Here is a 25,326-nt window from a genome sequence, read left to right as displayed (position 1 = left end):
TAAATACTGAATAATATGACCTTCTGTCATGTTAAATACTGAATAATATGACCTACTGTCATGTTAATACTGAATAATATGACCTGTCATGTTAAATACTGAATATTATGACCTTCTGTCATGTTAAATACTGAATAATATGACCTTCTGTCATGTTAATACTGAATATTATGACCTGTCATGTTAAATACTGAATAATATGACCTGTCACGTTAAATACTGAATAATATGACCTGTCATGTTAAATACTGAATAATATGACCTTCTGTCATGTTAAATACTGAATAATATGACCTTCTGTCATGTTAAATACTGAATATTATGATCTTCTGTCATGTTAATACTGAATAATATGACCTTCTGTCATGTTAATACTGAATAATATGACCTGTCATGTTAAATACTGAATAATATGACCTTCTGTCATGTTAAATACTGAATAATATGACCTTCTGTCATGTTACATACTGAATAATATGACCTTCTGTCATGTTAAATACTGAATAATATGACCTACTGTCATGTTAAATACTGAATAATATGACCTGTCATATTAAATACTGAACAATATGACCTTCTGTCATGTTAAATACTGAATAATATGACCTTCTGTCATGTTAATACTGAATAATATGACCTTCTGTCATGTTAAATACTGAATAATATGACCTTCTGTGATTTTAATACTGAATAATATGACTTTCTGTCATGTTACATACTGATAATATGACCTACTGTCATGTTAAATACTGAATAATATGACCTGTCATATTAAATACTGAACAATATGACCTTCTGTCATGTTAAATACTGAATAATATGACCCTCTGTCATGTTAATACTGAATAATATGACCTTCTGTCATGTTAAATACTGAATAATATGACCTTCTGTCATGTTAAATACTGAATATTATGACCTTCTGTCATGTTAAATACTGAATAATATGACCTGTCATGTTAAATACTGAATAATATGACCTTCTGTCATGTTAAATACTGAATAATATGACCTTCTGTCATGTTAAATACTGAATAATATGACCTGTCATGTTAAATACTGAATATTATGACCTTCTGTCATGTTAATACTGAATAATATGACCTACTGTCATGTTAAATACTGAATAATATGACCTGTCATGTTAAATACTGAATAATATGACCTTCTGTCATGTTAAATACTGAATAATATGACCTTCTGTCATGTTAATACTGAATAATATGACCTACTGTCATGTTAAATACTGAATAATATGACCTGTCATGTTAAATACTGAATATTATGACCTTCTGTCATGTTAAATACTGAATAATATGACCTGTCATGTTAAATACTGAATAATATGACCTTCTGTCATGTTAATACTGAATAATATGACCTTCTGTCATGTTAAATACTGAATATTATGACCTTCTGTCATGTTAAATACTGAATAATATGACCTTCTGTCTGTTAAATACTGAATAATATGACCTGTCATGTTAAATACTGAATAATATGACCTGTCGTGTTAAATACTGAATAATATGACCTGTCATGTTAAATATTGAATAATATGACCTGTCATGTTAAATACTGAATAATATGAGCTGTCATGTTAAATACGGAATATTATGACCTTCTGTCATGTTAAATACTGAATAATATGACCTTCTGTCATGTTAAATACTGAATATTATGACCTTCTGTCATGTTAAATACTGAATAATATGACCTTCTGTCTGTTAAATACTGAATAATATGACCTGTCATGTTAAATATTGAATAATATGACCTGTCATGTTAAATACTGAATAATATGACCTGTCATGTTAATACTGAATAATATGACCTGTCATGTTAAATACTGAAAAATATGACCTGTCATGTTAAATACTGAATAATATGACCTGTCATGTTAAATAGTGAATAATATGACCTTCTGTCATGTTAAATACTGAATAATATGTCCTGTCATGTTAAATACTGAATAATATGACCTTCTGTCATGTTACATACTGAATAATATGACCTTCTGTCATGTTAAATACTGAATAATATGACCTACTGTCATGTTAAATACTGAATAAAATGACCTGTCATATTAAATACTGAACAATATGACCTTCTGTCATGTTAAATACTGAATAATATGACCTTCTGTCATGTTAAATACTGAATAATATGACCTTCTGTCATGTTAAATACTGAATAATATGACCTTCTGTCATGTTACATACTGAATAATATGACCTTCTGTCATGTTAAATACTGAATAATATGACCTACTGTCATGTTAAATACTGAATAATATGACCTGTCATATTAAATACTGAACAATATGACCTTCTGTCATGTTACATACTGAATAATATGACCTTCTGTCATGTTAATACTGAATAATATGACCTTCTGTCATGTTAAATACTGAATAATATGACCTTCTGTGATGTTAATACTGAATAATATGACTTTCTGTCATGTTACATACTGATAATATGACCTACTGTCATGTTAAATACTGAATAATATGACCTGTCATATTAAATACTGAACAATATGACCTTCTGTCATGTTAAATACTGAATAATATGACCCTCTGTCATGTTAATACTGAATAATATGACCTTCTGTCATGTTAAATATTGAATAATATGACCTTCTGTCATGTTAAATACTGAATATTACGACCTTCTGTCATGTTAAATACTGAATAATATGACCTGTCATGTTAAATACTGAATAATATGACCTTCTGTCATGTTAAATACTGAATATTATGACCTTCTGTCATGTTAATACTGAATAATATGACCTACTGTCATGTTAAATACTGAATAATATGACCTGTCATGTTAAATACTGAATAATATGACCTTCTGTCATGTTAAATACTGAATAATATGACCTTCTGTCATGTTAATACTGAATAATATGACCTTCTGTCATGTTAAATACTGAATAATATGACCTGTCATGTTAAATACTGAATAATATGACCTTCTGTCATGTTAAATACTGAATAATATGACCTTCTGTCATGTTAATACTGAATAATATGACCTTCTGTCATGTTAATACTGAATAATATGACCTGTCATGTTAAATACTGAATAATATGACCTGTCATGTTAATACTGAATAATATGACCTTCTGTCATGTTAAATACTGAATAATATGACCTGTCATGTTAAATACTGAATAATATGACCTGTCATGTTAAATAAAGAATAATATGACCTGTCATGTTAATACTGAATAACATGACCTGTCATGTTAAATACTGAAAAATATGACCTGTCATGTTAAATACTGAATAATATGACCTGTCATGTTAAATACTGAATAATATGACCTTCTGTCATGTTAAATACTGAATAATATGACCTGTCATGTTAAATACTGAATAATATGACCTTCTGTCATGTTAAATACTGAATAATATGACCTGTCATGTTAAATACTGAATAATATGACCTTCTGTCATGTTACATACTGAATAATTTGACCTTCTGTCATGTTAAATACTGAATAATATGACCTACTGTCATGTTAAATACTGAATAATATGACCTGTCATATTAAATACTGAACAATATGACCTTCTGTCATGTTAAATACTGAATAATATGACCTTCTGTCATGTTAAATACTGAACAATATGACCTTCTGTCATGTTAATACTGAATAATATGACCTTCTGTCATGTTACATACTGAATAATATGACCTACTGTCATGTTAAATACTGAACAATATGACCTTCTGTCATGTTAATACTGAATAATATGACCTTCTGTCATGTTAATACTGAATAATATGACCTTCTGTCATGTTAAATACTGAATATTATGACCTTCTGTCATGTTAAATACTGAATAATATGACTTTCTGTCATGTTACATACTGAATAATATGACCTACTGTCATGTTAAATACTGAATAAAATGACCTGTCATATTAAATACTGAACAATATGACCTTCTGTCATGTTAAATACTGAATAATATGACCTTCTGTCATGTTAAATACTGAATAATATGACCTTCTGTCATGTTAAATACTGAATAATATGACCTTCTGTCATGTTAAATACTGAATATTATGACCTTCTGTCATGTTAAATACTGAATAATATGACCTGTCATGTTAAATACTGAATAATATGACCTTCTGTCATGTTAAATACTGAATAATATGACCTTCTGTCATGTTAATACTGAATAATATGACCTTCTGTCATGTTAAATACTGAATATTATGACCTTCTGTCATGTTAAATACTGAATAATATGACCTTCTGTCTGTTAAATACTGAATAATATGACCTGTCATGTTAAATACTGAATAATATGACCTGTCGTGTTAAATACTGAATAATATGACCTGTCATGTTAAATATTGAATAATATGACCTGTCATGTTAAATACTGAATAATATGAGCTGTCATGTTAAATACGGAATAATATGACCTTCTGTCATGTTAATACTGAATAATATGACCTGTCATGTTAAATACTGAATAATATGACCTTCTGTCATGTTAAATACTGAATAATATGACCTTCTGTCATGTTAAATACTGAATAATATGACCTTCTGTCATGTTAAATACTGAATAATATGACCTTCTGTCATGTTACATACTGAATAATATGACCTTCTGTCATGTTAAATACTGAATAACATGACCTGTCATGTTAAATACTGAATAATATGACCTGTCATGTTAAATAGTGAATAATATGACCTTCTGTCATGTTAAATACTGAATAATATGTCCTGTCATGTTAAATACTGAATAATATGACCTTCTGTCATGTTACATACTGAATAATATGACCTTCTGTCATGTTAAATACTGAATAATATGACCTACTGTCATGTTAAATACTGAATAATATGACCTGTCATATTAAATACTGAACAATATGACCTTCTGTCATGTTAAATACTGAATAATATGACCTTCTGTCATGTTAATACTGAATAATATGACCTTCTGTCATGTTAATACTGAATAATATGACCTACTGTCATGTTAAATACTGAATAATATGACCTGTCATGTTAAATACTGAATAATATGACCTTCTGTCATGTTAAATACTGAATAATATGACCTTCTGTCATGTTAATACTGAATAATATGACCTTCTGTCATGTTAATACTGAATAATATGACCTGTCATGTTAAATACTGAATAATATGACCTGTCATGTTAAATACTGAATAATATGACCTTCTGTCATGTTAAATACTGAATAAAATGACCTGTCATATTAAATACTGAACAATATGACCTTCTGTCATGTTAAATACTGAATAATATGACCTTCTGTCATGTTAAATACTGAATAATATGACCTTCTGTCATGTTAAATACTGAATAATATGACCTTCTGTCATGTTAAATACTGAATATTATGACCTTCTGTCATGTTAAATACTGAATAATATGACCTGTCATGTTAAATACTGAATAATATGACCTTCTGTCATGTTAAATACTGAATAATATGACCTTCTGTCATGTTAATACTGAATAATATGACCTTCTGTCATGTTAAATACTGAATATTATGACCTTCTGTCATGTTAAATACTGAATAATATGACCTTCTGTCTGTTAAATACTGAATAATATGACCTGTCATGTTAAATACTGAATAATATGACCTGTCGTGTTAAATACTGAATAATATGACCTGTCATGTTAAATATTGAATAATATGACCTGTCATGTTAAATACTGAATAATATGAGCTGTCATGTTAAATACGGAATAATATGACCTTCTGTCATGTTAATACTGAATAATATGACCTGTCATGTTAAATACTGAATAATATGACCTTCTGTCATGTTAAATACTGAATAATATGACCTTCTGTCATGTTAAATACTGAATAATATGACCTTCTGTCATGTTAAATACTGAATAATATGACCTTCTGTCATGTTACATACTGAATAATATGACCTTCTGTCATGTTAAATACTGAATAACATGACCTGTCATGTTAAATACTGAATAATATGACCTGTCATGTTAAATAGTGAATAATATGACCTTCTGTCATGTTAAATACTGAATAATATGTCCTGTCATGTTAAATACTGAATAATATGACCTTCTGTCATGTTACATACTGAATAATATGACCTTCTGTCATGTTAAATACTGAATAATATGACCTACTGTCATGTTAAATACTGAATAATATGACCTGTCATATTAAATACTGAACAATATGACCTTCTGTCATGTTAAATACTGAATAATATGACCTTCTGTCATGTTAATACTGAATAATATGACCTTCTGTCATGTTAATACTGAATAATATGACCTACTGTCATGTTAAATACTGAATAATATGACCTGTCATGTTAAATACTGAATAATATGACCTTCTGTCATGTTAAATACTGAATAATATGACCTTCTGTCATGTTAATACTGAATAATATGACCTTCTGTCATGTTAATACTGAATAATATGACCTGTCATGTTAAATACTGAATAATATGACCTGTCATGTTAAATACTGAATAATATGACCTTCTGTCATGTTAAATACTGAATAATATGACCTGTCATGTTAAATACTGAAAAATATGACCTGTCATGTTAAATACTAAATAATATGACCTTCTGTCATGTTAAATACTGAATAATATGACCTTCTGTCATGTTAAATACTGAATAATATGACCTGTCATGTCAAATACTGAATAATATGACCTTCTGTCATGTTAAATACTAAATAATATGACCTGTCATGTTAAATACTGAATAATATGACCTGTCATGTTAAATACTGAATAATATGACCTTCTGTCATGTTTAATACTGAATAATATGACCTGTCATGTTAAATACTGAATAATATGACCTTCTGTCATGTTAAATACTGAATAATATGACCTGTCATGTTAAATACTGAATAATATGACCTTCTGTCATGTTAAATACTGAATAATATGACCTGTCATGTTAAATACTGAATAATATGACCTGTCATGTTAAATACTGAATAATATGACCTGTCATGTTAAATACTGAATAATATTACCTGTCATGTTAAATACTGAATAATATGACCTGTCATGTTAAATACTGAATAATATGACCTTCTGTCATGTTAAATACTGAATAATATGACCTTCTGTCTGTTAAATACTGAATAATATGACCTTCTGTCATGTTAAATACTGAATAATATGACCTGTCATGTTAAATACTGAATATTATGACCTTCTGTCACGTTAAATACTGAATAATATGACCTTCTGTCATGTTAATACTGAATAATATGACCTGTCATGTTAAATACTGAATATTATGACCTTCTGTCATGTTAAATACTGAATAATATGACCTTCTGTCATGTTAATACTGAATAATATGACCTTCTGTCATGTTAAATACTGAATAATATGACCTTCTGTCATGTTAAATAATGAATAATATGACCTGTCATGTTAAATACTGAATAATATGACCTTCTGTCTGTTAAATACTGAATAATATGACCTTCTGTCATGTTAAATACTGAATAATATGACCTTCTGTCATGTTAAATACTGAATAATATGACCTGTCATGTTAAATACTGAATATTATGACCTTCTGTCATGTTAAATACTGAATAATATGACCTGTCATGTTAAATACTGAATAATATGACCTGTCACGTTAAATACTGAATAATATGACCTGTCATGTTAAATACTGAATAATATGACCTTCTGTCATGTTAAATACTGAATAATATGACCTGTCATGTTAAATACTGAATAATATGACCTTCTGTCATGTTAAATACTGAATAATATGACCTTCTGTCATGTTAAATACTGAATAATATGACCTACTGTCATGTTAATACTGAATAATATGACCTGTCATGTTAAATACTGAATATTATGACCTTCTGTCATGTTAAATACTGAATAATATGACCTTCTGTCATGTTAATACTGAATATTATGACCTGTCATGTTAAATACTGAATAATATGACCTGTCACGTTAAATACTGAATAATATGACCTGTCATGTTAAATACTGAATAATATGACCTGTCATGTTAAATACTGAATAATATGACCTTCTGTCATGTTAAATACTGAATAATATGACCTGTCATGTTAAATACTGAATAATATGACCTTCTGTCATGTTAAATACTGAATAATATGACCTTCTGTCATGTTAAATACTGAATAATATGACCTGTCATGTTAAATACTGAATATTATGACCTTCTGTCATGTTAATACTGAATAATATGACCTACTGTCATGTTAAATACTGAATAATATGACCTGTCATGTTAAATACTGAATAATATGACCTTCTGTCATGTTAAATACTGAATAATATGACCTTCTGTCATGTTAATACTGAATAATATGACCTACTGTCATGTTAAATACTGAATAATATGACCTGTCATGTTAAATACTGAATAATATGACCTTCTGTCATGTTAAATACTGAATAATATGACCTTCTGTCATGTTAATACTGAATAATATGACCTTCTGTCATGTTAATACTGAATAATATGACCTGTCATGTTAAATACTGAATAATATGACCTGTCATGTTAAATACTGAATAATATGACCTTCTGTCATGTTAAATACTGAATAATATGACCTGTCATGTTAAATACTAAATAATATGACCTTCTGTCATGTTAAATACTGAATAATATGACCTTCTGTCATGTTAAATACTGAATAATATGACCTGTCATGTCAAATACTGAATAATATGACCTTCTGTCATGTTAAATACTAAATAATATGACCTGTCATGTTAAATACTGAATAATATGACCTGTCATGTTAAATACTGAATAATATGACCTTCTGTCATGTTTAATACTGAATAATATGACCTGTCATGTTAAATACTGAATAATATGACCTTCTGTCATGTTAAATACTGAATAATATGACCTGTCATGTTAAATACTGAATAATATGACCTTCTGTCATGTTAAATACTGAATAATATGACCTGTCATGTTAAATACTGAATAATATGACCTGTCATGTTAAATACTGAATAATATGACCTTCTGTCATGTTAAATACTGAATAATATGACCTGTCATCTTAATACTGAATAATATGACCTGTCATGTTAAATACTGAATAATATGACCTTCTGTCATGTTAAATACTGAATAATATGACCTGTCATGTTAAATACTGAATAATATGACCTGTCATGTGACATACTGAATAATATGACCTGTCATGTTAAATACTGAATATTATGACCTTCTGTCATGTTAATACTGAATAATATGACCTACTGTCATGTTAAATACTGAATAATATGACCTGTCATGTTAAATACTGAATAATATGATCTTCTGTCATGTTAAATACTGAATAATATGACCTTCTGTCATGTTAATACTGAATAATATGACCTACTGTCATGTTAAATACTGAATAATATGACCTGTCATGTTAAATACTGAATAATATGACCTTCTGTCATGTTAAATACTGAATAATATGACCTTCTGTCATGTTAATACTGAATAATATGACCTTCTGTCATGTTAATACTGAATAATATGACCTGTCATGTTAAATACTGAATAATATGACCTGTCATGTTAAATACTGAATAATATGACCTTCTGTCATGTTAAATACTGAATAATATGACCTGTCATGTTAAATACTGAATAATATGACCTGTCATGTTAAATACTAAATAATATGACCTTCTGTCATGTTAAATACTGAATAATATGACCTTCTGTCATGTTAAATACTGAATAATATGACCTGTCATGTCAAATACTGAATAATATGACCTTCTGTCATGTTAAATACTAAATAATATGACCTGTCATGTTAAATACTGAATAATATGACCTGTCATGTTAAATACTGAATAATATGACCTTCTGTCATGTTTAATACTGAATAATATGACCTGTCATGTTAAATACTGAATAATATGACCTTCTGTCATGTTAAATACTGAATAATATGACCTGTCATGTTAAATACTGAATAATATGACCTGTCATGTTAAATACTGAATAATATGACCTTCTGTCATGTTAAATACTGAATAATATGACCTGTCATGTTAAATACTGAATAATATGACCTGTCATGTTAAATACTGAATAATATGACCTTCTGTCATGTTAAATACTGAATAATATGACCTGTCATCTTAATACTGAATAATATGACCTGTCATGTTAAATACTGAATAATATGACCTTCTGTCATGTTAAATACTGAATAATATGACCTGTCATGTTAAATACTGAATAATATGACCTGTCATGTGACATACTGAATAATATGACCTGTCATGTTAAATACTGAATAATATGACCTGTCATGTTAAATAATGAATAATATGACCTTCTGTCATGTTAAATACTGAATAATATGACCTTCTGTCATGTTAATACTGAATAATATGACCTTCTGTCATGTTAAATACTGAATAATATGACCTTCTGTCGTGTTAAATACTGAATAATATGACCTGTCATGTTAAATACTGAATAATATGACCTGTCATGTGACATACTGAATAATATGACCTGTCATGTTAATACTGAATAATATGACTTTCTGTCATGTTAAATACTGAATAATATGACCTTCTGTCATGTTAAATACTGAATAATAAGACCTTCTGTCATGTTAAATACTGAATAATATGACCTGTCATGTTAAATACTGAATAATATGACCTTCTGTCATGTTAAATACTGAATAATATGACCTTCTGTCATGTTAATACTGAATAATATGACCTTCTGTCATGTTAAATACTGAATAATATGACCTTCTGTCATGTTAAATACTGAATAATATGACCTGTCATGTTAAATACTGAATAATATGACCTTCTGTCATGTTAAATATTGAATAATATGACCTTCTGTCATGTTAAATACTGAATAATATGACCTGTCATGTTAAATACTGAATAATATGACCTTCTGTCATGTTAAATACTGAATAATATGACCTGTCATGTTAAATACTGAATAATATGACCTTCTGTCATGTTAAATACTGAATAATATGACCTGTCATGTTAAGTACTGAATAATATGACCTGTCATGTTAAATACTGAATAATATGACCTTCTGTCATGTTAAGTACTGAATAATATGACCTGTCATGTTAAATACTGAATAATATGACCTTCTGTCATGTTAATACTGAATAATATGACCTTCTGTCATGTTAAATACTGAATAATATGACCTGTCATGTTAAATACTGAATAATATGACCTGTCATGTTAAATACTGAATAATATGACCTGTCATGTTAAATACTGAATAATATGACCTGTCATGTTAAATACTGAATAATATGACCTGTCATGTTAAGTACTGAATAATATGACCTGTCATGTTAAATACTGAATAATATGACCTTCTGTCATGTTAAATACTGAATAATATGACCTTCTGTCATGTTAAATACTGAATAATATGACCTTCTGTCATGTTAATACTGAATAATATGACCTTCTGTCATGTTAATACTGAATAATATGACCTGTCATGTTAAATACTGAATAATATGACCTGTCATGTTAAATACTGAATAATATGACCTTCTGTCATGTTAAATACTGAATAATATGACCTGTCATGTTAAATACTGAAAAATATGACCTGTCATGTTAAATACTAAATAATATGACCTTCTGTCATGTTAAATACTGAATAATATGACCTTCTGTCATGTTAAATACTGAATAATATGACCTGTCATGTCAAATACTGAATAATATGACCTTCTGTCATGTTAAATACTAAATAATATGACCTGTCATGTTAAATACTGAATAATATGACCTGTCATGTTAAATACTAAATAATATGACCTTCTGTCATGTTTAATACTGAATAATATGACCTGTCATGTTAAATACTGAATAATATGACCTTCTGTCATGTTAAATACTGAATAATATGACCTGTCATGTTAAATACTGAATAATATGACCTTCTGTCATGTTAAATACTGAATAATATGACCTGTCATGTTAAATACTGAATAATATGACCTGTCATGTTAAATACTGAATAATATGACCTTCTGTCATGTTAAATACTGAATAATATGACCTGTCATCTTAATACTGAATAATATGACCTGTCATGTTAAATACTGAATAATATGACCTTCTGTCATGTTAAATACTGAATAATATGACCTGTCATGTTAAATACTGAATAATATGACCTGTCATGTGACATACTGAATAATATGACCTGTCATGTTAAATACTGAATATTATGACCTTCTGTCATGTTAATACTGAATAATATGACCTACTGTCATGTTAAATACTGAATAATATGACCTGTCATGTTAAATACTGAATAATATGATCTTCTGTCATGTTAAATACTGAATAATATGACCTTCTGTCATGTTAATACTGAATAATATGACCTACTGTCATGTTAAATACTGAATAATATGACCTGTCATGTTAAATACTGAATAATATGACCTTCTGTCATGTTAAATACTGAATAATATGACCTTCTGTCATGTTAATACTGAATAATATGACCTTCTGTCATGTTAATACTGAATAATATGACCTGTCATGTTAAATACTGAATAATATGACCTGTCATGTTAAATACTGAATAATATGACCTTCTGTCATGTTAAATACTGAATAATATGACCTGTCATGTTAAATACTGAATAATATGACCTGTCATGTTAAATACTAAATAATATGACCTTCTGTCATGTTAAATACTGAATAATATGACCTTCTGTCATGTTAAATACTGAATAATATGACCTGTCATGTCAAATACTGAATAATATGACCTTCTGTCATGTTAAATACTAAATAATATGACCTGTCATGTTAAATACTGAATAATATGACCTGTCATGTTAAATACTGAATAATATGACCTTCTGTCATGTTTAATACTGAATAATATGACCTGTCATGTTAAATACTGAATAATATGACCTTCTGTCATGTTAAATACTGAATAATATGACCTGTCATGTTAAATACTGAATAATATGACCTGTCATGTTAAATACTGAATAATATGACCTTCTGTCATGTTAAATACTGAATAATATGACCTGTCATGTTAAATACTGAATAATATGACCTGTCATGTTAAATACTGAATAATATGACCTTCTGTCATGTTAAATACTGAATAATATGACCTGTCATCTTAATACTGAATAATATGACCTGTCATGTTAAATACTGAATAATATGACCTTCTGTCATGTTAAATACTGAATAATATGACCTGTCATGTTAAATACTGAATAATATGACCTGTCATGTGACATACTGAATAATATGACCTGTCATGTTAAATACTGAATAATATGACCTGTCATGTTAAATAATGAATAATATGACCTTCTGTCATGTTAAATACTGAATAATATGACCTTCTGTCATGTTAATACTGAATAATATGACCTTCTGTCATGTTAAATACTGAATAATATGACCTTCTGTCATGTTAAATACTGAATAATATGACCTGTCATGTTAAATACTGAATAATATGACCTGTCATGTGACATACTGAATAATATGACCTGTCATGTTAATACTGAATAATATGACTTTCTGTCATGTTAAATACTGAATAATATGACCTTCTGTCATGTTAAATACTGAATAATAAGACCTTCTGTCATGTTAAATACTGAATAATATGACCTGTCATGTTAAATACTGAATAATATGACCTTCTGTCATGTTAAATACTGAATAATATGACCTTCTGTCATGTTAATACTGAATAATATGACCTTCTGTCATGTTAAATACTGAATAATATGACCTTCTGTCATGTTAAATACTGAATAATATGACCTGTCATGTTAAATACTGAATAATATGACCTTCTGTCATGTTAAATATTGAATAATATGACCTTCTGTCATGTTAAATACTGAATAATATGACCTGTCATGTTAAATACTGAATAATATGACCTTCTGTCATGTTAAATACTGAATAATATGACCTGTCATGTTAAATACTGAATAATATGACCTTCTGTCATGTTAAATACTGAATAATATGACCTGTCATGTTAAGTACTGAATAATATGACCTGTCATGTTAAATACTGAATAATATGACCTTCTGTCATGTTAAGTACTGAATAATATGACCTGTCATGTTAAATACTGAATAATATGACCTTCTGTCATGTTAATACTGAATAATATGACCTTCTGTCATGTTAAATACTGAATAATATGACCTGTCATGTTAAATACTGAATAATATGACCTGTCATGTTAAATACTGAATAATATGACCTGTCATGTTAAATACTGAATAATATGACCTGTCATGTTAAATACTGAATAATATGACCTGTCATGTTAAGTACTGAATAATATGACCTGTCATGTTAAGTACTGAATAATATGACCTTCTGTCATGTTAAATACTGAATAATATGACCTTCTGTCATGTTAAATACTGAATAATATGACCTTCTGTCATGTTAAATACTGAATAATATGACCTTCTGTCATGTGACATACTGAATAATATGACCTGTCATGTTAAATACTGAATAATATGACCTGTCATGTTAAATACTGAATAATATGACCTGTCATGTTAAATACTGAATAATATGACCTTCTGTCATGTTAATACTGAATAATATGACCTTCTGTCATGTTAATACTGAATAATATGACCTTCTGTCATGTTAAATACTGAATAATATGACCTTCTGTCATGTTAAATACTGAATAATATGACCTTCTGTCATGTTAAATACTGAATAATATGACCTGTCATGTTAAATACTGAATAATATGACCTGTCATGTTAAATACTGAATAATATGACCTTCTGTCATGTTAAATACTGAATAATATGACCTGTCATGTTAAATACTGAATAATATGACCTGTCATGTTAAATACTGAATAATATGACCTTCTGTCATGTTAAATACTGAATAATATGACCTGTCATCTTAATACTGAATAATATGACCTGTCATGTTAAATACTGAATAATATGACCTTCTGTCATGTTAAATACTGAATAATATGACCTGTCATGTTAAATACTGAATAATATGACCTGTCATGTGACATACTGAATAATATGACCTGTCATGTTAAATACTGAATAATATGACCTGTCATGTTAAATAATGAATAATATGACCTTCTGTCATGTTAAATACTGAATAATATGACCTTCTGTCATGTTAATACTGAATAATATGACCTTCTGTCATGTTAAATACTGAATAATATGACCTTCTGTCATGTTAAATACTGAATAATATGACCTGTCATGTTAAATACTGAATAATATGACCTGTCATGTGACATACTGAATAATATGACCTGTCATGTTAATACTGAATAATATGACTTTCTGTCATGTTAAATACTGAATAATATGACCTTCTGTCATGTTAAATACTGAATAATAAGACCTTCTGTCATGTTAAATACTGAATAATATGACCTGTCATGTTAAATACTGAATAATATGACCTTCTGTCATGTTAAATACTGAATAATATGACCTTCTGTCATGTTAATACTGAATAATATGACCTTCTGTCATGTTAAATACTGAATAATATGACCTTCTGTCATGTTAAATACTGAATAATATGACCTGTCATGTTAAATACTGAATAATATGACCTTCTGTCATGTTAAATATTGAATAATATGACCTTCTGTCATGTTAAATACTGAATAATATGACCTGTCATGTTAAATACTGAATAATATGACCTTCTGTCATGTTAAATACTGAATAATATGACCTGTCATGTTAAATACTGAATAATATGACCTTCTGTCATGTTAAATACTGAATAATATGACCTGTCATGTTAAGTACTGAATAATATGACCTGTCATGTTAAATACTGAATAATATGACCTGTCATGTTAAATACTGAATAATATGACCTTCTGTCATGTTAAATACTGAATAATATGACCTGTCATGTTAAATACTGAATAATATGACCTGTCATGTTAAATACTAAATAATATGACCTTCTGTCATGTTAAATACTGAATAATATGACCTTCTGTCATGTTAAATACTGAATAATATGACCTGTCATGTCAAATACTGAATAATATGACCTTCTGTCATGTTAAATACTAAATAATATGACCTGTCATGTTAAATACTGAATAATATGACCTGTCATGTTAAATACTGAATAATATGACCTTCTGTCATGTTTAATACTGAATAATATGACCTGTCATGTTAAATACTGAATAATATGACCTTCTGTCATGTTAAATACTGAATAATATGACCTGTCATGTTAAATACTGAATAATATGACCTGTCATGTTAAATACTGAATAATATGACCTTCTGTCATGTTAAATACTGAATAATATGACCTGTCATGTTAAATACTGAATAATATGACCTGTCATGTTAAATACTGAATAATATGACCTTCTGTCATGTTAAATACTGAATAATATGACCTGTCATCTTAATACTGAATAATATGACCTGTCATGTTAAATACTGAATAATATGACCTTCTGTCATGTTAAATACTGAATAATATGACCTGTCATGTTAAATACTGAATAATATGACCTGTCATGTGACATACTGAATAATATGACCTGTCATGTTAAATACTGAATAATATGACCTGTCATGTTAAATAATGAATAATATGACCTTCTGTCATGTTAAATACTGAATAATATGACCTTCTGTCATGTTAATACTGAATAATATGACCTTCTGTCATGTTAAATACTGAATAATATGACCTTCTGTCGTGTTAAATACTGAATAATATGACCTGTCATGTTAAATACTGAATAATATGACCTGTCATGTGACATACTGAATAATATGACCTGTCATGTTAATACTGAATAATATGACTTTCTGTCATGTTAAATACTGAATAATATGACCTTCTGTCATGTTAAATACTGAATAATAAGACCTTCTGTCATGTTAAATACTGAATAATATGACCTGTCATGTTAAATACTGAATAATATGACCTTCTGTCATGTTAAATACTGAATAATATGACCTTCTGTCATGTTAATACTGAATAATATGACCTTCTGTCATGTTAAATACTGAATAATATGACCTTCTGTCATGTTAAATACTGAATAATATGACCTGTCATGTTAAATACTGAATAATATGACCTTCTGTCATGTTAAATATTGAATAATATGACCTTCTGTCATGTTAAATACTGAATAATATGACCTGTCATGTTAAATACTGAATAATATGACCTTCTGTCATGTTAAATACTGAATAATATGACCTGTCATGTTAAATACTGAATAATATGACCTTCTGTCATGTTAAATACTGAATAATATGACCTGTCATGTTAAGTACTGAATAATATGACCTGTCATGTTAAATACTGAATAATATGACCTTCTGTCATGTTAAGTACTGAATAATATGACCTGTCATGTTAAATACTGAATAATATGACCTTCTGTCATGTTAATACTGAATAATATGACCTTCTGTCATGTTAAATACTGAATAATATGACCTGTCATGTTAAATACTGAATAATATGACCTGTCATGTTAAATACTGAATAATATGACCTGTCATGTTAAATACTGAATAATATGACCTGTCATGTTAAATACTGAATAATATGACCTGTCATGTTAAGTACTGAATAATATGACCTGTCATGTTAAATACTGAATAATATGACCTTCTGTCATGTTAAATACTGAATAATATGACCTTCTGTCATGTTAAATACTGAATAATATGACCTTCTGTCATGTTAATACTGAATAATATGACCTTCTGTCATGTTAATACTGAATAATATGACCTGTCATGTTAAATACTGAATAATATGACCTGTCATGTTAAATACTGAATAATATGACCTTCTGTCATGTTAAATACTGAATAATATGACCTGTCATGTTAAATACTGAAAAATATGACCTGTCATGTTAAATACTAAATAATATGACCTTCTGTCATGTTAAATACTGAATAATATGACCTTCTGTCATGTTAAATACTGAATAATATGACCTGTCATGTCAAATACTGAATAATATGACCTTCTGTCATGTTAAATACTAAATAATATGACCTGTCATGTTAAATACTGAATAATATGACCTGTCATGTTAAATACTAAATAATATGACCTTCTGTCATGTTTAATACTGAATAATATGACCTGTCATGTTAAATACTGAATAATATGACCTTCTGTCATGTTAAATACTGAATAATATGACCTGTCATGTTAAATACTGAATAATATGACCTTCTGTCATGTTAAATACTGAATAATATGACCTGTCATGTTAAATACTGAATAATATGACCTGTCATGTTAAATACTGAATAATATGACCTTCTGTCATGTTAAATACTGAATAATATGACCTGTCATCTTAATACTGAATAATATGACCTGTCATGTTAAATACTGAATAATATGACCTTCTGTCATGTTAAATACTGAATAATATGACCTGTCATGTTAAATACTGAATAATATGACCTGTCATGTGACATACTGAATAATATGACCTGTCATGTTAAATACTGAATATTATGACCTTCTGTCATGTTAATACTGAATAATATGACCTACTGTCATGTTAAATACTGAATAATATGACCTGTCATGTTAAATACTGAATAATATGATCTTCTGTCATGTTAAATACTGAATAATATGACCTTCTGTCATGTTAATACTGAATAATATGACCTACTGTCATGTTAAATACTGAATAATATGACCTGTCATGTTAAATACTGAATAATATGACCTGTCATGTTAAATACTGAATAATATGACCTTCTGTCATGTTAAATACTGAATAATATGACCTGTCATGTTAAGTACTGAATAATATGACCTGTCATGTTAAATACTGAATAATATGACCTGTCATGTTAAATACTGAATAATATGACCTTCTGTCATGTTAAATACTGAATAATATGACCTGTCATGTTAAATACTGAATAATATGACCTGTCATGTTAAATACTAAATAATATGACCTTCTGTCATGTTAAATACTGAATAATATGACCTTCTGTCATGTTAAATACTGAATAATATGACCTGTCATGTCAAATACTGAATAATATGACCTTCTGTCATGTTAAATACTAAATAATATGACCTGTCATGTTAAATACTGAATAATATGACCTGTCATGTTAAATACTGAATAATATGACCTTCTGTCATGTTTAATACTGAATAATATGACCTGTCATGTTAAATACTGAATAATATGACCTTCTGTCATGTTAAATACTGAATAATATGACCTGTCATGTTAAATACTGAATAATATGACCTGTCATGTTAAATACTGAATAATATGACCTTCTGTCATGTTAAATACTGAATAATATGACCTGTCATGTTAAATACTGAATAATATGACCTGTCATGTTAAATACTGAATAATATGACCTTCTGTCATGTTAAATACTGAATAATATGACCTGTCATCTTAATACTGAATAATATGACCTGTCATGTTAAATACTGAATAATATGACCTTCTGTCATGTTAAATACTGAATAATATGACCTGTCATGTTAAATACTGAATAATATGACCTGTCATGTGACATACTGAATAATATGACCTGTCATGTTAAATACTGAATAATATGACCTGTCATGTTAAATAATGAATAATATGACCTTCTGTCATGTTAAATACTGAATAATATGACCTTCTGTCATGTTAATACTGAATAATATGACCTTCTGTCATGTTAAATACTGAATAATATGACCTTCTGTCATGTTAAATACTGAATAATATGACCTGTCATGTTAAATACTGAATAATATGACCTGTCATGTGACATACTGAATAATATGACCTGTCATGTTAATACTGAATAATATGACTTTCTGTCATGTTAAATACTGAATAATATGACCTTCTGTCATGTTAAATACTGAATAATAAGACCTTCTGTCATGTTAAATACTGAATAATATGACCTGTCATGTTAAATACTGAATAATATGACCTTCTGTCATGTTAAATACTGAATAATATGACCTTCTGTCATGTTAATACTGAATAATATGACCTTCTGTCATGTTAAATACTGAATAATATGACCTTCTGTCATGTTAAATACTGAATAATATGACCTGTCATGTTAAATACTGAATAATATGACCTTCTGTCATGTTAAATATTGAATAATATGACCTTCTGTCATGTTAAATACTGAATAATATGACCTGTCATGTTAAATACTGAATAATATGACCTTCTGTCATGTTAAATACTGAATAATATGACCTGTCATGTTAAATACTGAATAATATGACCTTCTGTCATGTTAAATACTGAATAATATGACCTGTCATGTTAAGTACTGAATAATATGACCTGTCATGTTAAATACTGAATAATATGACCTTCTGTCATGTTAAGTACTGAATAATATGACCTGTCATGTTAAATACTGAATAATATGACCTTCTGTCATGTTAATACTGAATAATATGACCTTCTGTCATGTTAAATACTGAATAATATGACCTGTCATGTTAAATACTGAATAATATGACCTGTCATGTTAAATACTGAATAATATGACCTGTCATGTTAAATACTGAATAATATGACCTGTCATGTTAAATACTGAATAATATGACCTGTCATGTTAAGTACTGAATAATATGACCTGTCATGTTAAGTACTGAATAATATGACCTTCTGTCATGTTAAATACTGAATAATATGACCTTCTGTCATGTTAAATACTGAATAATATGACCTTCTGTCATGTTAAATACTGAATAATATGACCTTCTGTCATGTGACATACTGAATAATATGACCTGTCATGTTAAATACTGAATAATATGACCTGTCATGTTAAATACTGAATAATATGACCTGTCATGTTAAATACTGAATAATATGACCTTCTGTCATGTTAATACTGAATAATATGACCTTCTGTCATGTTAATACTGAATAATATGACCTTCTGTCATGTTAAATACTGAATAATATGACCTTCTGTCATGTTAAATACTGAATAATATGACCTTCTGTCATGTTAAATACTGAATAATATGACCTGTCATGTTAAATACTGAATAATATGACCTGTCATGTTAAATACTGAATAATATGACCTTCTGTCATGTTAAATACTGAATAATATGACCTGTCATGTTAAATACTGAATAATATGACCTGTCATGTTAAATACTGAATAATATGACCTTCTGTCATGTTAAATACTGAATAATATGACCTGTCATCTTAATACTGAATAATATGACCTGTCATGTTAAATACTGAATAATATGACCTTCTGTCATGTTAAATACTGAATAATATGACCTGTCATGTTAAATACTGAATAATATGACCTGTCATGTGACATACTGAATAATATGACCTGTCATGTTAAATACTGAATAATATGACCTGTCATGTTAAATAATGAATAATATGACCTTCTGTCATGTTAAATACTGAATAATATGACCTTCTGTCATGTTAATACTGAATAATATGACCTTCTGTCATGTTAAATACTGAATAATATGACCTTCTGTCATGTTAAATACTGAATAATATGACCTGTCATGTTAAATACTGAATAATATGACCTGTCATGTGACATACTGAATAATATGACCTGTCATGTTAATACTGAATAATATGACTTTCTGTCATGTTAAATACTGAATAATATGACCTTCTGTCATGTTAAATACTGAATAATAAGACCTTCTGTCATGTTAAATACTGAATAATATGACCTGTCATGTTAAATACTGAATAATATGACCTTCTGTCATGTTAAATACTGAATAATATGACCTTCTGTCATGTTAATACTGAATAATATGACCTTCTGTCATGTTAAATACTGAATAATATGACCTTCTGTCATGTTAAATACTGAATAATATGACCTGTCATGTTAAATACTGAATAATATGACCTTCTGTCATGTTAAATATTGAATAATATGACCTTCTGTCATGTTAAATACTGAATAATATGACCTGTCATGTTAAATACTGAATAATATGACCTTCTGTCATGTTAAATACTGAATAATATGACCTGTCATGTTAAATACTGAATAATATGACCTTCTGTCATGTTAAATACTGAATAATATGACCTGTCATGTTAAGTACTGAATAATATGACCTGTCATGTTAAATACTGAATAATATGACCTTCTGTCATGTTAAGTACTGAATAATATGACCTGTCATGTTAAATACTGAATAATATGACCTTCTGTCATGTTAATACTGAATAATATGACCTTCTGTCATGTTAAATACTGAATAATATGACCTGTCATGTTAAATACTGAATAATATGACCTGTCATGTTAAATACTGAATAATATGACCTGTCATGTTAAATACTGAATAATATGACCTGTCATGTTAAATACTGAATAATATGACCTGTCATGTTAAGTACTGAATAATATGACCTGTCATGTTAAATACTGAATAATATGACCTTCTGTCATGTTAAATACTGAATAATATGACCTTCTGTCATGTTAAATACTGAATAATATGACCTTCTGTCATGTTAAATACTGAATAATATGACCTTCTGTCATGTTAAATACTGAATAATATGACCTTCTGTCATGTTAAATACTGAATAATATGACCTTCTGTCATGTTAAATACTGAATAATATGACCTTCTGTCATGTTAAATACTGAATAATATGACCTTCTGTCATGTTAAATACTGAATAATATGACCTTCTGTCATGTGACATACTGAATAATATGACCTCCTGTCTCGTTCAATATAATTATTAATACTGATTATTAATGCTGTCTTATTATTCCGTATTGTTATTATTAGTACTAATGATATTGACCATTATTCATACTTAATAACACAAGCTTCTGCCCCTGTCACAACGCCCGTCATGATGTCCAGCGGAAGTCCTGGACAGGATTGTGCTCAGGAATGGGAGCCTGTGTTTGTTTTAACAAATAATTTCTCCCACAACATGTAAATAAAAACTCTTCAGGATGGCGTGTTTTGTAGAACAGCTCAGTGTGTCTCTCTGTGTCCGCCATCTTTGTCTTGTAGGAGAACGAGAGGAGGAAGCAGCGGACCAGCCCTCTTCCTCGCGCCTCTCTGATTGGCTCTCTAGCAGCCTGATGAGGAGTGGAGGCCCCGCCCGCCAACACCAGCTCCTCCAGCCAGAGGGGAGGGGCGTGGCCACACGCTACGCAGACGGAGGACACCTGTGGAGTCTGGAGAAGACTGTGGAGGAGCTGCGGGTCAAAGTTCACCGACTGGAGGAGCAGCCCTGCTGTAACTCCAGTAGCAGGGAGGAGGTGGCGCTGCAGGCAGAGGTGCAGCGTCTGCGGCGGGGCGTCGAAGGCCATCTGAGGTTGTTCAAGAGCATCTTCAGCAACGCAGAGCATCTGGAGCGTGCTGACGCCACGCTGGACCTCCAGCAGCTGTGGGCGCTCCTCAGGAAGGAGGAGGGCCGGAGAGAGAAGAGGAGGAAAGGAGCGACGGAGGCTCCTCGCAGCAAGAGGAATACAGACGGTCAGTTTGGATTCACCAGAAAACGTGTTTGACGTGGGAAATGTGATTGCTGTCCATCCATCACACTGCTGGGTCGAGTCTTGTTTCTTCTCTCTTGTACTCCCCCCCCCCCCCCCCATGGTCTCCCCTCGCAGCCGCTGTTAAAGCTCTAGAATCACACCTCCTCGTCTTCGTACTTCAGTGCAGCACTTCGCCCGTGTGGTTGTACCAGCAGCCACACGGGTTGGAGGCTTGAGGATAATGAAGTCAAGTCCCCGATGGCGTCCTGAAGCCATGAAATCACCGACTAACACTGGAAATACTGACGGTGAATACTCGGTGTCATGTCGTGACTCGGGTATGTGGGTGTACAAACTGAAATGAGAGAAAACCTATTTTCACTTAGGTCAGAGGTCACCAGGTTGACCTTTTGTTTCAATCGCTGGCTGTTTGAAAAGTTGAAATAACATATTAATCACTGCACCTTCATCGTGTTCGATAGTCGTTTGCTCGCCTCTCATTCTGCCGAAAAGTCCAAATTACTTTGGTTCTGTTGGTTCCTCGTTAAACCAAAACACACCCAGAAATTCTGTTACTGCCATCGAACGCACGAGGAACTTAAACAAAAAAGGGAACAAAAACACAAAGACCACCATACGTAGCAGGTCTGTCGGCAGGACCTGTTTTAAGTCCAGCTGCAGAAGGGAAGAAACCTCTTCTGGTGTGAGGAGGTTTTGGTCCCGATAGACCTCAGACTCTCTACAAGGTGGTGTCCACGGTGGCAGGGGTCAGGTCCAGGGTGGGAGGTGTCAGGTCCAGGGTGGGAGGTGTCAGGTCCAGGGTGGGAAGTGTCAGATCTAGGGTGGGAGGTGTCAGGTCCAGGGTGGGAAGTGTCAGATCTAGGGTGGGAGGTGTGAGGTCCAGGGTGGGAGGTGTCAGGTCCAGGGTGGGAGGAGTCAGATCTAGGGTGGGAGGTGTCAGGTCCAGGGTGGGAAGTGTCAGATCTAGGGTGGGAGGTGTGAGGTCCAGGGTGGGAGGTGTCAGGTCCAGGGTGGGAGGTGTCAGGTCCAGGGTGGGAGGAGTCAGATCTAGGGTGGGAGGTCCAGGGTGGGAGGAGTCAGGTCCAGGGTGGGAGGTGTCAGATCTAGGGTGGGAGGAGTCAGATCCACAGTGGGAGGTGTCAGGTCCAGGGTGGGAGATGTCAGGTCCAGGGTGGGAGGTGTCAGGTCCAGGATGGGAGGAGTCAGGTCCAGGGTGGGGAGGTGTCAGATCCAGAGTGGGAGGTGTCAGGTCCAGGATGGGAGGAGTCAGATCTAGGGTGGGAGGTGTCAGGTCCAGGGTGGGAGGTGTCAGGTCCAGGGTGGGAGGAGTCAGATCTAGGGTGGGAGGTGTCGGGTCCAGGATGGGAGGAGTCAGATCTAGGGTGGGAGGTGTCAGGTCCAGGGTGGGAGGAGTCAGATCTAGGGTGGGAAGAGTCAGATCCAGGGTGGGAGGTGTCAGGTCCAGGGTGGGAGGAGTCAGATCCAGGGTGGGAGGTGTCAGGTCCGGGGTGGGAGGTGTCAGGTCCAGGGTGGGAGGAGTCGCCAGAGGTTCTATTATTAAGGAGAATGTAGTTAGTATTTCTAAAGGTACTTGATGGTTGAACTTCATTTTGACATTGTGGTATTTTCTTTCA

At 30.7% G+C, this 25,326-nt stretch overlaps 1 protein-coding gene across 6 annotated transcripts in view; it reads left to right on the top strand.

Annotated features, from left to right (window-relative positions):
- Positions 1 to 25,326, top strand: part of LOC130122856 (multimerin-2-like) — a 220,075-nt gene that overhangs the window by 194,208 nt on the left and 541 nt on the right. For all 6 annotated transcript variants that reach the window (XM_056291905.1, XM_056291903.1, XM_056291904.1 and 3 more), the window contains one exon: positions 23,205 to 23,672. In XM_056291905.1, the coding sequence (XP_056147880.1) occupies positions 23,205 to 23,672 (468 nt within the window). The remainder of the gene's footprint in view (positions 1 to 23,204; positions 23,673 to 25,326) is intronic.

The sequence above is a fragment of the Lampris incognitus genome, chromosome 13 (assembly GCF_029633865.1).
Source record: "Lampris incognitus isolate fLamInc1 chromosome 13, fLamInc1.hap2, whole genome shotgun sequence".
In the NCBI taxonomy this organism is placed as follows: Eukaryota; Metazoa; Chordata; class Actinopteri; order Lampriformes; family Lampridae; genus Lampris; species Lampris incognitus.
The sequence above is the reverse complement of the archived record's forward strand: the minus strand, read 5'-3'. Positions and strand labels throughout refer to the sequence as shown.